The sequence below is a fragment of the Odontesthes bonariensis genome, chromosome 3 (genome assembly GCF_027942865.1).
Source record: "Odontesthes bonariensis isolate fOdoBon6 chromosome 3, fOdoBon6.hap1, whole genome shotgun sequence".
Classification (NCBI taxonomy): Eukaryota; Metazoa; Chordata; class Actinopteri; order Atheriniformes; family Atherinopsidae; genus Odontesthes; species Odontesthes bonariensis.
The window spans coordinates 19152283-19166156 of NC_134508.1; the positions used below are offsets into that span (position 1 = coordinate 19152283).

At 43.1% G+C, this 13874-nt stretch overlaps 2 protein-coding genes across 6 annotated transcripts; one reads left to right on the plus strand and one right to left on the minus strand.

Moving 5' to 3' along the window:
• Positions 1-122: 122 nt before the first annotated feature.
• On the plus strand, positions 123-9531 carry dnajc14 (DnaJ (Hsp40) homolog, subfamily C, member 14). 4 transcript variants are annotated; one of them, XM_075460776.1, is made up of 7 exons: positions 123-273; positions 1626-3039; positions 3143-3249; positions 3557-3676; positions 3830-3990; positions 4435-4537; positions 7018-9531. In XM_075460776.1, exons 2-7 carry the CDS (start codon positions 1834-1836, stop codon positions 7310-7312), a joined length of 1992 nt encoding a protein of 663 aa, XP_075316891.1. In that variant the 5' UTR covers positions 123-273; positions 1626-1833; the 3' UTR covers positions 7313-9531. The 4 variants fall into 4 exon arrangements, with proteins under 4 accessions (XP_075316891.1, XP_075316892.1, XP_075316894.1 ...); XM_075460777.1 differs by having other exon boundaries at positions 123-237; XM_075460779.1 differs by having other exon boundaries at positions 135-216.
• A 1191-nt stretch (positions 9532-10722) lies between these two features.
• Positions 10723-13869, minus strand: inpp1 (inositol polyphosphate-1-phosphatase). 2 transcript variants are annotated; one of them, XM_075462080.1, is made up of 6 exons: positions 13559-13869; positions 12748-12986; positions 12597-12657; positions 12179-12379; positions 11896-12070; positions 10723-11431 (listed from the first exon to the last, which is right to left on the minus strand). In XM_075462080.1, exons 2-6 carry the CDS (start codon positions 12949-12951, stop codon positions 10933-10935), a joined length of 1140 nt encoding a protein of 379 aa, XP_075318195.1. In that variant the 5' UTR covers positions 12952-12986; positions 13559-13869; the 3' UTR covers positions 10723-10932. The 2 variants fall into 2 exon arrangements, with proteins under 2 accessions (XP_075318195.1, XP_075318194.1); XM_075462079.1 differs by having other exon boundaries at positions 12748-12953; positions 13559-13868.
• Between the last annotated feature and the right edge of the window lie 5 nt (positions 13870-13874).

A 13874-nucleotide genomic window follows, 5' to 3' on the forward strand; every position in this document is an offset into this window, starting at 1 on the left:
TGAGTAACAATTATTTTTCAAAGTAATCGTGAGCTGTCTACACAACATTAGATGGCAGTAGCGTCCCTCTGTTGTTTGCTAACTGCCAGGAAACAGCGAAGAAGAGATTGGAGGAGGAAGAGGAAAGTTGATGAAAGTAGGGAAAAGGGCAGAAGAAGAAGTGGGTTTGGAAAAAAAAAAACAACACGGACACTTGGCTGTCTGTTAACAAACAAGGTTACACAGTTATTTTTAGAGGTATATATGACATCTGGTTTGTTTGAATGCAAAACGGTAAAGAATACTCTTACTTACTGGACTCGTCCTGTGTTTGAAACCTGTCTTGGCGCACTCGTCAAACTCTACAGGAAGAGGAAACAAGCGTTAATATTAGCTAGTTCTGTTCGTAACTGTCACTAGCTAACGGTTAGCGGCTGGGTTGGTTGCTTGAGAGCTAAAGGCGTCAACGGTAAAAGTACATGTTTGTGTCATCGTTTTATCTTCGTTTGACACCCTATATAGTGGAAATATTGCCAGGTTAGCCAGTTAAACGTGAGCTAATTTCAGCTATGTCTGTCATCCTGCTTCCTCATGCTAACACCCAGTTAACATTAGCTGACGTGTAAAAAAACAAAAACAAAACATGTAGTGTTAACACCTTTAACATGAGGAAGCTGTCCGCCAGAGCTGTTTGCCTCTATTTGGCGGCTTTAAACTTTGTAACGTTTTATTACTTCACCTTCAATTTTTTGATACCGTGTTCGACTTTGGTAAGCTGCATTAGCAAACAAAACAGTATTACTTACTGTTATTTGTTTTGCATTTACACATGTACATGTTTAACAAAGCCTGTTTGTTTTTCCTATTCTCACCTCTACTATAGCTGGACAAATGCACCCATTGTCATTATCTCAAAGTTAAACGTTAATGAATGACAATATTATTTCGTTTGTTGGCTGATCTTTGGAAGAGGACGTTTCCTTAAAACGTTGTTTTCCAGTCATGATAAAGTCTCTCGAAGGTGTTAAGAAAGCACGTATACTAAAGTAAAAGTATCCATGACACACTGGAAAAGTACTCTGTTGCTACTAAGAGTCTGCGTTAAAAACGTCATTTATGTAGAGATGTGTAAGTGTTATCAAGCAGTGTTAAAGGTACTGAAATCAGACAAATGTTCCTTGTTGCTGTTATATAGTTAAGTCATGTGGTTATTATGTAAATTATTAAGTAAAAGCAGTATTTGACAACTATAGGTTAGTTGCTTATCTTAAACTCTTTTGAATGTAGCTTTGTATTATTTTCCTTATTGATTTGCTGCTTGTTTGCTTTGTGAAAATCATAGAAATGGTAAAAGTTTTATTTTTACAAATGTCCGAAACTATTATCAAAATAGCTGCCATATTTCTGCTGATAAACTGTTTTAAACGCTTTCACGTTTGTGTAAGAAAAAAAACATTATAAAGTAACTTGTAGATGAAACCGATTTATCTCCAAATGCAGCAAATGTCTTGGTCACAGGGCTTGGACTGATTAATTGAGGGATGCAGTGAAATCTCCACTGAAATGAGTTATTTCCATAGTTTTTGAATGGTGTGGGAATGTATGCTGTGAGATAAGTGCTCATTTACTCTCGTGTTCCTTTTCAGGTGACCCAGTTCATCATGTGAGCTGTGTAAAAGCGGTCTAACACAAGTGGCCACTGACATGGCAGTCCTGAGTCTGGCTGTTAGGAACCCCCAGTCTCACTTTTGAATGGGACTCAGGGGAAAATGTTGCTGCTGATTATGGATTTAGGAGATCCTCTTTCATGAGATTCCAACTTTACAGCTCTTCAATCAGTCAGCTGTAAGCGACATGGAGAAAGACGCTGCTGAGAAGGAGATGGATGACGAGGAGAGCCCTGATGGTGATTGGGCCTCAGTGCCCGACTTAAGTCAGTGGCAGGCCAGAGAAACTGATGATGACTGCGAGCAGGAGGACAAAACATCCTATCTCAAATCTCAGGAAATCCCAAATCCTGCTACTCCACAAGACTCTGGAGCCGGGGAAGCAGAGTACTGTGGATCCACGGAGGCAAAAGAGGATACTGAGGAGGTTTCAGATGGGTTTGAGCATGACAGTAGTGCAGATCATGAGAACTCGGAGGTTATAAATCAAGAAGAGGATGAAGCCGCAAAGGAGCAGCACATGAATGGGGAGTCTGGCTGGAGGAATGTGGGAAGCGGAAGGAAGTGCAAATTAAGAAGCAGTGGATCAGTGTTAGAGCAGGGCAGTCAGAGCGCTTTTTCCTCCTTTCAGAAAGGCAATGTTATGTCAAGTGGCGGTCGGCACAAGCAGACTCGCAGACGCAACCACCACCACCATCAGCAGAACCGGGGTCGTCGGCGGACTGGCAACCAACTTGTCTTAGCTTTCAAAGAGATTTTCTCAGAATCTCTGAGCTTTTGGTGCATCTCATGCATCCACATGTTGATTGAGATTATTGTGACTTTAACTCACAATTGTGGAGTTGGAGTGGAAACTGGTGTTGTGAAACTTTACAAGTTTGGGCAGCAGCTTCTTCTAAAAATCACTGATGTACCCGGAATGAAGGCAGATGTTAATCGGATTCTGAAATGGACAAAACGCACAGGAGCTGACCTGCTGGATAAAACTGTGAGGTCAGTGAAGTGGGTAAAGACGACTGTCTTATCTTGTTTCAGACTTTTCTGTGCTGTAGTGATTCTCGGTTCCCAGTGGGCAAAGAGGGTGTTGGTTCGTATTGGTGGAGAGAGGGGGAAACGTTACGGGACAGCTTTTCTGGAGTCAAGGTTTTGGAAGATGGTGGTTTCCCTGCTGGACAGAATTCGAAGCAGGTTCAGGAGGGATGGTCGCTTACCACCATCAACACCTGACTCACCCGGCAGGGCAGGAAGAGGTGAGCCAGTCCAAGAGTTGGAGAGATTGCTGGCGTTGGCTGAGGTACCAGAGGATGAGCTTGACCCGTTTATAGTGCTTGGTGTGGAGGTGCATGCCACGGAGACTGAGCTGAAGAAGGCCTACAGGCAGCTGGCTGTCCAGGTGTGTCTGGTGGATACAGAGAATCAGAAATGTAGCTTCAATAATATATTTGGTTGCCAGCAGTAAGCATTGATAATCAACTTTTTACTCTGTTAATTTCCAGGTCCATCCAGACAAGAACAAACACCCACGAGCTGGGGAGGCGTTCAAGGTTCTCAGGGCAGCCTGGGATATTGTCAGTAACCCTGAGACACGACGAGAGTATGAGTTGTAAGTAAACAAAGAAATGTGGTGCAACACCAAGACAGAAAAAGGAAAGAAATAAATATTTTACTATTATTATGGAAGTGCTTTTATATTTTCACCTTACAGAAGTTATCTCTCTTGCAGTCCTCAGTAGACCGTCCAAAGTTTTGCAATATTCAGAAAAGGCTACAGTGGCCTCTGCTCTCCAAAAGATTTTTTGCTTCTGTTAAGATGATTTTCAATAACTGGCCTAAACTGATACATTACCTTGGTACCTGACTTCCTGGCTGTCATTTTTGCATCAGCAAACCGTAGTTTCATTCCCTCGCAGGAAGCGGATGGCAGCAACTGAGCTCTCGAAGTCCATGAATGAGTTTCTCACCAAACTGCAAGATGACCTGAAGGAAGCGATGAACACCATGATGTGTACCAAATGTGAAGGCAAGCACAAGTATGTTGCTACACGCCCAGCATCATCATTATCATCACAGTACTGGTGTAACGTCCCTAAACGTACAGCGCTGCATGAACTGTAGCTGAATCGTTTTCAGTGTAATTACCTTTCACCACAGTGGTACTTCCTTACTGTCTCATATGTGTGAAGGCGATTTGAGATGGATCGTGACCCTGCTGAGGCCCGGTTCTGTGCTGAATGCAACTGTTGCCATAGTGCTGAGGAGGGGGACCTGTGGGCTGAGTCCAGCATGTTGGGTCTACGCATCACATACTTTGCTTGTATGGAAGGAAAGGTGTATGACATTACAGGTAAGCATCAGCTTCTATTTAAAGATTTGCTGCCCTGCTCATCAGTAACAAACTGTAGTCCTGTAGTTTACATTAAATCATTACGTATCCTTTTCTTAAATCTTAAATCTGGTTGTCGAGCTAATTTCAGGTGAAAACAAAGAAAACCAAAACATGTACAGCTGACACCACCAGCTGCCCAACGGTGTTAGATGGCAGTATTGGCAACATCCTGCACGGCTGTAATAAACAGCTGTGGCCACTAACTGGAAGAGGAGGAAGTCAAAAAAGCCCTCACAAGTGAATGCACAAATATTTTAGGGAAACTTTGGAATTTGACCTCCCAATGAACCTTTTCTCACGTGAAACTTAAAGATGCGCTGATGGAAACACATCTGCTGTTTTCTTTTACTTGTTCTTGTCAGTCTCAGTCGAGTGACTTGTTGTGATTCTGTCATGTTTCAGAGTGGGCGGGTTGCCAAAGAATAGGCATTTCTCCCGACACACATCGTGTACCGTATCACATCTCCTTCGGTTCGAAGAACAACGGCAACACTGCACGACAAAGGTACGTCCCCGCAGGTGTAGGTTTTGGCTCACTGTGGTCAGAAATTCATGAACAGGTCAGTGATACAAGTGGTGCTCAAGTTATCATCTCTTCTTAAGTCTGGTTATTCTTCTGAATGTCCAGGTGCATGAACACACTCTGTTTTGTCCCTCTCGTTCACATTTATTGTTACTTCCAAGAAACAGTTGTGTGTTTGAATGACACGAACAAATGGACTTAAATGATAACGCACTTGTAGGGAGGACCGAGAGTCAAAGTAGATGAGACTGGAATCAAGAGTCTTCAGTAATATTTAATACTGTACACACCGGGTCATACAGCTGGCATGCATCAGAGGTAAGACCTCGATCAGAGAATCCAGGTCCTATTTATACTCTAAAGTATGTGCAAAACAACAAATCTGTCTTTAGGTGTTATCTTCCTCATATGATTTCTATAAGGAAGGTCCAGACATTTTGGTTCCATCTTGACATGTCATAAGTTTTCTCTAAACCTCCCAGTACCATATATCTCAGGACTGACCCTTCCAAGGTCCTGCAGCTTCAATCAGGCCTGGCCTATGACAAAACATACTGTCAGCACTGCATTTTCAGCAGTTCAAAAACAGTTCTACAGTCACAATTCTGTGGTAATTGTGAGCTAAATCCACAGGTTTCCACAGACAACATATTTTAGAGTGCTGTGATTCTTGTGTCTATGTAATTTATTTATATATTCATCATCTTGATTCAGGCTACTTAATTTGTCACTTTTGGTTCATGGTGCAGGCTGTATTTAGTGTTGGATCCAGTGCTGCATAGGATGTTGTCTGGCTGAAAGAGTTTATTGACTTTGAACTTTGGTTTTATTGCCGGCCTGACTGATACTGCTCGCAATAAGAGTCTATATTACATTAGTTTTGGATTGTAAAAGTGTGTAGTTATACTGTGAAATTGCTTTGCTTTTGAAGGATCTACAGCCCTACTTTTCTGCAGCTGGTTTCGGCCTGCTGACATTAAGGGTGATGTGGATAACAGCCCAGCTGATCTGGAGCAGTAGGCTCAACCCAGTTGATGAAAAATAAACGAATCATTACTCACACACAGAAACGTTAAGATTTCATTTAAAAAATTAAACAAAATTAGGTCTGAGGTCCAGAAAAACAAATGTCAGCATGAAAATACAGTATATGAATTTCATTGTGATGTCTTTATCACATTAATACATACCAACAGCCTGTTTAGTCTGAAGTAAGAAGAGCTCCCTCTTGTGTTTGGACCTTTATGTTCAGATTTGAAGAGATTCATCTCCAAATAGTTTTCAGCGCTTTATTTCAACTCTTTTTTTGTTGGGCTTATTGTTATTACTTTGATTAGAATCCTTTGCAAGTAATGACTGCTTGAAGTCTGGAACCCAAAGAGACATCACCAATGAATGCGTCTCCTCTTTTGTGATACTTCACAAGGCCTTTACTGAAGCTATCTGCAGGTGTTTGTTTGTATTTAGGTATTTCTGCATCTACTTTTGCACGGGAGAAGGTGTAACTTCTGAGAATCTTTTGTTCATTTTATATACCACAATGTAGCCCAACATGTTTCATTCCAGTTTCTTCCACGTGAGCAAAGGAAACCTCACAAACACATATTACATGACTTATACTCCACAGCTCAATCATCAGTGCCTAGTAAGGTGGACAGGATAATGTAGCTATTTGTAAACGAAGTGACACGCCGATCGCCCAAGTGCCAATAAAGTGTGCAGACAAAAGCAGATTTATGGATATAAAACAACTTGCGTATATGGCTCATACAGGTTGAGCTCAGGTGACCGGTCACTGTGGAATATTCCACTTATCTACCGTCAAAAACTTTGCTCTTTAATGTTGGATCATGACGTTACCTCCAGCACAGTTTTCTTCTCCGGGTTGGATGTTGTGAAATGTTTTTTCATGAACTATGGAAATGGCATTTCTGTGATTATCCTCCACTGTTTTCTTCCGTGTACGTTCAGGCCTTTTTAATGTTGGCAAGCTCCCCAGTTTATTTCTCCCAAAATGTACCCAACTCTTAATTTAGCCTAAGATCTAAGAATGGAATTGTTTTATTTGCGCAGCCTTAGGTTTGGTTAGGTTTAGCCTCTTATTTGCACTGAGAGCTCCTTTGACTGCATGCTGTGGGTTCACAGCAAATGTCACATAAACTCCAGACCTCTTCCATATCTGATTAATAAAGAAAGAATGAAGGAATCCTCCACACCTGTCCATCAAACAGTTGTTTTGTGTCAATTGTCCAGCTGTATTTGAACCCCTAAGAAAGGGACAGTTCTACATATTAAAGTCTCTTCTCATATTCATTACATGGAACCTTGTTTGTTGTGCTCGTATGGCACAGGCACAATACTGTTTGTAAAAGTGGAAAAGAGCATTATTTCACCTGACAGTCCAGAAAAACAACAAAATAAATGGATGAAGAAGAAACTCAGAACATTCTGTTTTCTTTCAGGACGCCATCAGAACCCGCCACAGGTCCCACGAACCCGGCCGACCTGCAGGACTTCTTCAACAGAATCTTCAAGGGAGGACCGCCTAATGACATGGCTGCCAATGGAAACTTCTTCCCCTCAGGTCCACCTCATCATCACCCCCCTGGTGCTGGAGCAGCTTCGTTCTCACCTCCCCCGGGTCAAACGGGTTTCTTCATGCCGGGAGGACATCGGCCAGATTCCAACGAGACGTGGACTGAAAGTGGCAAACCCCCCAGAAGGAGGAAGAAGGTTCGCAAACCCTTCCAGAGGTGAAGCTCGTTGACCCATTAGTGTATCAAAATGACCAGTGCAGGGACACAATAAATAATGGGCATGCTTGTCTCTCGCCTGCCTGTTGGCATGCCACTATCTGGACTGGAGAGGACCCCTGGGTTTAAGGCTGCCGTCAGATCAGCTGGAGCAGAGGGAGACTGGTCATGAAGAGGAGCCAGTTCACTTAATGAGTATTGAAGAGGTGGTAGTGATGGTGCTGTATCTGTCATTGCATCTCATTTTGTCGTCGGTCTTAAAGATGACTGTAGCCTTTGAAACTGAAATGCTCATCAGGATGCTGTAATGAGACGTTTTCCTTTTCATGATTTCCTGCCAAATCCATGGTCATTGCATGGTTTACTCGCCTGCATTTTCATGCTTCAGTTTTTTTTCCGTCGTCTTAACGCTTTGTGTGAGGTTGCTCGTAAAACGCCGGCTCTGGGCAGTGACGGTTGAGGAGAAGAGTACAGTCCGTGTTATTTATGGATCACTTAACTGAGCACTGAAAACGAGGACCTGCACAGCTTCACTGTTGATAGTGATGTTTGGATCTGCTTCTGGAGCAGCGCGCCATACGTCAGGAGTTCATCTAAACCGGCTCTAAGCTCGACACATCTGAACCACATTATCCGAAACATGACACGCTGATATTTTTTGTTTTACATTCAACATAATAAGTCCTTCTTTCAGATTACAGAAGAAAACTTTACTAAGACCAGATCAATGAAAAAATTATCATGGGTCTTCTTGAGTGGTTTAAAAGTCACCCGTAGAGCTATTTTCTGCTAGTTTCAGAGCATGTGAAGCCATGACTCTTAGTTTGATTCCGGCCATTCTGGTAATGATTACATACCGAGTCATATTTCCTTTTGTCTGCTCACTTCCCGCCTGTGATGCCACCTCTGTGGCTCCTTAAAGCTTTTACAGTCTTCTGCTCCAAAGCTCTTATTCAATAACGGTTCATGTGGTTCAGATTCGAACGTCACAGGTTCACAGAAAATCGGATAAAAACTTAAAACGACTGATTTGGTTTTAATTTCCTCGGTGGTTGTAACAACACGGAGGAGGAGTTGGTTTCGTTGACGCGGGCCTTGCATAGAAGTGACACTTTATTTTTTAACCTTAGCTTCATTTAAGAAAGAAAAAAAAGAAGAAGAAATAAACGCTGTTGTTGTTTACACTTGATGTGAGGATTCTGAGTGTAGTGATATGGCAGTTACATGCAACCAGGCATTTGATAAAGGCTGTTTGTTTTTTTTGTTTTTTTAACGTTTACAGTTTTATTTTGTGCTAATTTTCTTTTAGTTTGCACACCCACCACTGTCACAACATCTGTCATCAGCGAGTTACCCAAACTAGGCCCCCTCCACCTGCTGCTGCTGAGGAGGTGCAGCTACGCTGAAAGCTAACAGCTCGTTTGCAAATTAAGACTTTTTTTGGGATTCAAATTTTGAAAAACAAACTTTCATTGCACAACCATTAGACTCTAGAGAAAACACAGGAAATGTAGTGTGTTGCTGTAAGGCGCATTGTGGAAGCTTGACAGGAGCAAATGTAGTTTGAACTAACATGAGCTGGAAGCTAAGTTTGCCAAGTCTCTGTTCATGTGTCAAATTGCTTTTGTTCTGTTTGAGCAGTTTTCCAAACATGGAGTGAATAAGTGAAGCCTAAAGAGCCAGTTTCAAGTTATGAGCCTTGTCCTGAATTGAGTAAAAAAAGTTTTGGTAAAAAGCAAACGAGAGCTAATAGGAGTTTATGATCGGCAGAATGAAATTTAACAACCTAACAAACTCATATTAGCTCCAGATCTTCAGTATTTTCTTCGTTTTAGTTGTACCCATGTTTTCAGATCACAATAAACCTACGATTACCTGCGTCCGTCCCCGTTTAGGAAACTGGACCCACAGCCATGACCACGTTTAACGCGATGCTTTGTTTTCCATACTTTGTGAGTTGAGATTGTGCGGTGCTGTGTGTTAAAGAGGTAGCAGTTCGGAGTCCGAGAAGAGCCGACAAGCCAGAGGTTTTTGGTTTTTCTTTCTTTTTTTTTTTTCGACAGAATATGCAGAATTAATGCAAAAAATATCTGACAATCATCAGGGTTTTTTTGTAGGCAATTAGGAGGCGAGTTCCTGGCAGGCAAACGGTTTTAAAACTTCACGGTTGGGTTTGTTTTCCCCGCTTTCTCTGGTTTTCAGAATAAAGACGATTTCCTATATGCACAATGTTTGTTCCATTTTCTGCTCATTACATACGAACAATTTGTCTATTACAATCCATGTCACTGCCACTTAATACATATACAGAGAAAAAAAAAGTAACACGTTGAAGGAAGGTTACACACAGAGCCAACCTGTTGCTGCCTGCATGGCGCCCATCCCTCAGTCTGGCTTAATGTGTTATTTAACTGTGAAAAAGACTGAGTCACCGTTATACCTCATTTCTTTTCCACTTGCTGACTTTTAACAAACTGTATTCTGGTGCTGAAAAGAGGGCAGGCCATGCGTATCCCTCTGCTCCCTACAAGGAGCCGTTTCACAGAGGCAGCTGTCATTATGACCTTTCACTTGTTAAATTCGATACAATAATTGTGAAAGCGCATTTAGAACTGCAATTCTTTCTAACAAAGATGTTGCGGTTTGGTCAGAAGCAGTCTTATGACGCCTTGTTACATTTCCTCCAGCAGTACAGTGTTTCTCAGCAGTGAACCCTCTCGCTCTAACATTTCTACATGCAACACAGAAACCATCTCAGAAATATTCCGTGCCCGTCTCGCAGGACTGAACTAAAAAAAAACTGACAAATAAGGCTTAGTTTTCTCTGTCTGCAAGGAAGAAGCCAACGTCTGAATGGCTCTGTATGAAAAACGACCTCAAAAAGAAACCCCCCGTTATGCAGCGCATACATTTATTTTATTTTTGACGACAGTGGAAGCCTGAGCTGCAGGTTTATTTTCATGCATGGTTTTTGACGCAAAGTAAATAAGCCACCTTAGTATATTTACACCCAAATTTAGACGGGTTTCTTTATATCTTTATACAATTTACTTCTGAATATCAAATCATTGAACCTTTGACTTGGTTAGCTTGAGTTTTGGGATACATATGGCAAACGTCAGTCTTTAAGGGGCTGCACGGTGATATAGGTGTTGGCACTGTCACCCCACAGCAAGAAGATTCTGGATTCTGGACCCGCCTGGGGTCTTTATGCGTAACGTTTCCACGCTGAGTATGAGCGTGCATTGTTGTTTGTCTCTGTGTTGGCCCTGCAATAGACTGGTGATCTTGTCAAGTGTGTCCCTCGCCTCTCCTCAAAAAGCAGCTGGGATGGGTATGGAAAATGGATGGATGAATCTTTAAAGGCTCGTGAGGATCACAGCAAACATTTTGTGTAACAAAACTCAGCATTAATATTTTTTACGATATATTACCTTTATTTTTTGGCTCAGAACTGACGTTCACTTTGCTTTTAACACGTATGTACATACACGTAAATCTGGTTAAAAATAAAACGGTAGTATTTCTGATTAAAATATTTCCCCCCACTCCCCGACTAATGTAGAAAACATTCATATGATCATATATGCATCATTAAATACTTCAGTTTGTGCTCACTGTCACCTACAGCTTGCCTTTCAGAGCCCCGTTGATGATGCGTAGATGAGAACAGTCTCGATACGCCACCAGGCCGCCATGATTTGCCCACTGGTCGGCTCCCGTGTACTCAGTGTGAGGCTGGTGGTAGGTCAGTTCTGTCTTGTGATCCTGTGCTCCACATATAGACTGCAGACTCTTAGTCAAGTCCACCACACCCCCCCCGAGGGCTCGGAGCAGGGCATGAGGTGCGCAGGAGTCCCACTTAAAGGTGCTTCCCTCTGAAAGAACATAAACATCCGCCAGACCCAGGATGACACACAGGATCTTGTAGCCGGCTCCAGAAGCGTACATCAGCTTGTCAGGGCCACACAGTGTGGTGAGAGCTTCCTTCACCACCTGCTTCTCGCTGGAACTAAGCACCGCCGACAGCCCCTGCCCCCCCCCAGGTCCACCTTTAGGCAGCGACACTGAGCAGACGTTGATGTTGCCCCAGGACACACCCCAGTAATGCTTCCCTCTCCAGCTGAGAATGCAAAGAATCAGTGGTCAGGTCAGAAGGCCAAACTTCATGCTGGAAAAACACACAGCTACCCGCTAAAACCAGTTGAATTAAGCTGATATTTAGTGGAACATTGGTCATAAGCCATTAAACATTTCTGCAACACAAGTCTGAGGTGAATGTTGTCATAAAAAAGCTAAATGATGCAGCGGCTCGAGGTAAAACCTTTGAGATTCAATGTATCTAATTGTTAAATCATCAGGCTCAGCTGCAGATGATCTCCCAAAGAAACAAACTTTTCATAAAGTAAGGAAATGAGGGCGAGGGGTTTGGTTTTCAGATCTAGGAAAAATCCACAAACCTTTAGGCATGATTAAAACAGTTTGGCAAAGTGAGAGTTGATGAAGGTACGAGACGATTTAAAAACAAAAGTGTCTTAAAATGATGAAGACCAATCAGTAGTGACCGTATTTTGTGTTTTAACTCACCATCCACTCGCTGGATCTTTCTGGTTAAACGGCTGGTTGATAACGCCCATGACAGGCTCGCCTGTGCTCCGGAGGTAAACCCCGATGAGGACCAGTGCACAGTGCAGACCTGAAGGGGACAAGAGGCCCTCCTCCACCACCTCCTCACGTCCCTTTATGTACTGGCTGGTGGCGTCTAAAAGATAAAAATGAGACAATAGAGACATTAATACAATTTCAATATTCAGCTCGGTTCTCAGGAGTTTCTGTGATTGAGATGTTAGATAAAAGGAAGGCTTTTTACCTATGGGGTCAATCCAGATGCCCAGCTCAGAGGGGCTGAGTGGAACCGTGAGGCCATCTGTGCTCGCTTCAATGGCTGTCGGGTCTTGGTGGATGGCTTCAGCTAGCAGAGAAGCCGCCGTGTGGTCACCGTCTAACACTGTGGCCAGCAGTTTCGCAGTCTCCTCCTCTGTGCTGCACACTGTGACCGTCACACTCTCTCCTGGTGACACAATAAGGCTTTGATCACAAACCAACAAACCACTTCAACTGTTTGCACTGCACAATCTTTACACGGTGACACAGGGAAGTGTTGGCTTTGTATTCCACTAAAACATGTGCTTATCATAACACCAGCTGTATGTTTAGCCCGTCCGGTATTTGTTTAATGTTCCCATGATGCAACATGTAGGGTGTTATGTGTAATACCAAGTCATTACCAAGCCCGTTTTCAAATTTGTTGGACTCCTCTCCGTGAATGAAGCCAACCATTTCGGGGATCTGCACAAAAGGAACCACACGTCACAGTAAACATGTAACCCATGTGTAACTTGTTCTGCTGGTTCACAGTCACACCTAAACTGCTCCCACCTGTGCGCCCACATCATGTTTGATCATTTCCTGGATCACCACATCGGCGAGCGTCTTGAAGTCCTGCACAAACTTCTTGTTCTTGTCATCTCCAGTCTTCTCCTGCACGAGGAGCTGAAACAGAGGAGCCTCCTGCCTGCAGACCCGAGCCACGTTCGCAGCCTTCTCGGCCACCCGGAGCAGCAGCTTGAGCAAATCAGCCATGCCTGGACAAAAGAGAGGCAAAGAGGGTGCACACACTGTGTGAGTGTGAGTGTGTGTGAGAGAGAGACAGAGAGAGAGAGAAAAAACACGAGATAAAGGAGGTCACTTCTGCACATGCTGGGCTAATTATAGTCTCGAAACGAAAACAGGGCATATCTGAAAAAAGAAATGTGGGGGAAGGATGTGGCTTTCGGGCTTTGCGTGTAAACCAGAGAGGCAGCATGTAACCCATAAAGCTCACTAGCTGCTCCAATTTCCAAGTCAGTAGGCTACCGTGAAAGTATGCAAAACTCTTGTGACACAGCTTCATAAAAACCTGCAGTCACATCACAAAAAAACCCCAAAACATTATGTGCGTATAACATGCGTTAAAACAACCGTACAGCTTCTGTTATCTGGGGATGGAAACACAGGCCTTCGAGAAATCTAAATGATTTAAATGTTTAGTGTTGTTTGTCCATCTCATTGGTTTTGACCTGTAACCGCCCAGTGTCATTCAGATGTAATAAAGCCAGCAGTACCTGTCAAGCGTGAATGAGGCGTAATGCAGCAAATGAGTTAAACGTACGTGATGGAAAAACAACAGCGAAATGACTAAAACCCTTACCCAATCCAGGTAACACACTGCCCTTATCTTCCTCCTGCTAGTTGTTTTCCCGTCAGAGCAACAGTCACCAAACGCAGATAGTACAGAGTAACAACGACTAAATAAAGGACGTAAACTTTAAGTGAAATTATAATATTTAGGCTCTTAATTTCCACTGAGATCTGCCTGCCCTGGTTTCTTCACGTTAGTTTCCGTTAGCAGGAAGGGCGACGCTCCTCTCACATCAAGGCTGAAAAATACAAGGTCACGACATGCGCGCAGGCAGAAAGCACCTATGGAAAGCACGGTGTTTCCGCTAAGGTGAGGACAGAAAGCA

Coding starts and splice junctions, on each gene's coding strand:
- dnajc14 (XM_075460776.1), top strand. CDS start 1,834: ATGGAGAAAGACGCTGCTGAGAAGGAGATGGATGACGAGGAGAGCCCT. Junction 3,040..3,142: donor ACAGGCAGCTGGCTGTCCAG/GTGTGTCTGGTG, acceptor GTTAATTTCCAG/GTCCATCCAGACAAGAACAA. Junction 3,991..4,434: donor AAAGGTGTATGACATTACAG/GTAAGCATCAGC, acceptor GTCATGTTTCAG/AGTGGGCGGGTTGCCAAAGA.
- inpp1 (XM_075462080.1), bottom strand. CDS start 12,951: ATGGCTGATTTGCTCAAGCTGCTGCTCCGGGTGGCCGAGAAGGCTGCG. Junction 12,380..12,596: donor CAAATTTGAAAACGGGCTTG/GTAATGACTTGG, acceptor TTGTGTCACCAG/GAGAGAGTGTGACGGTCACA. Junction 12,071..12,178: donor CATCTGGATTGACCCCATAG/GTAAAAAGCCTT, acceptor TTTATCTTTTAG/ACGCCACCAGCCAGTACATA.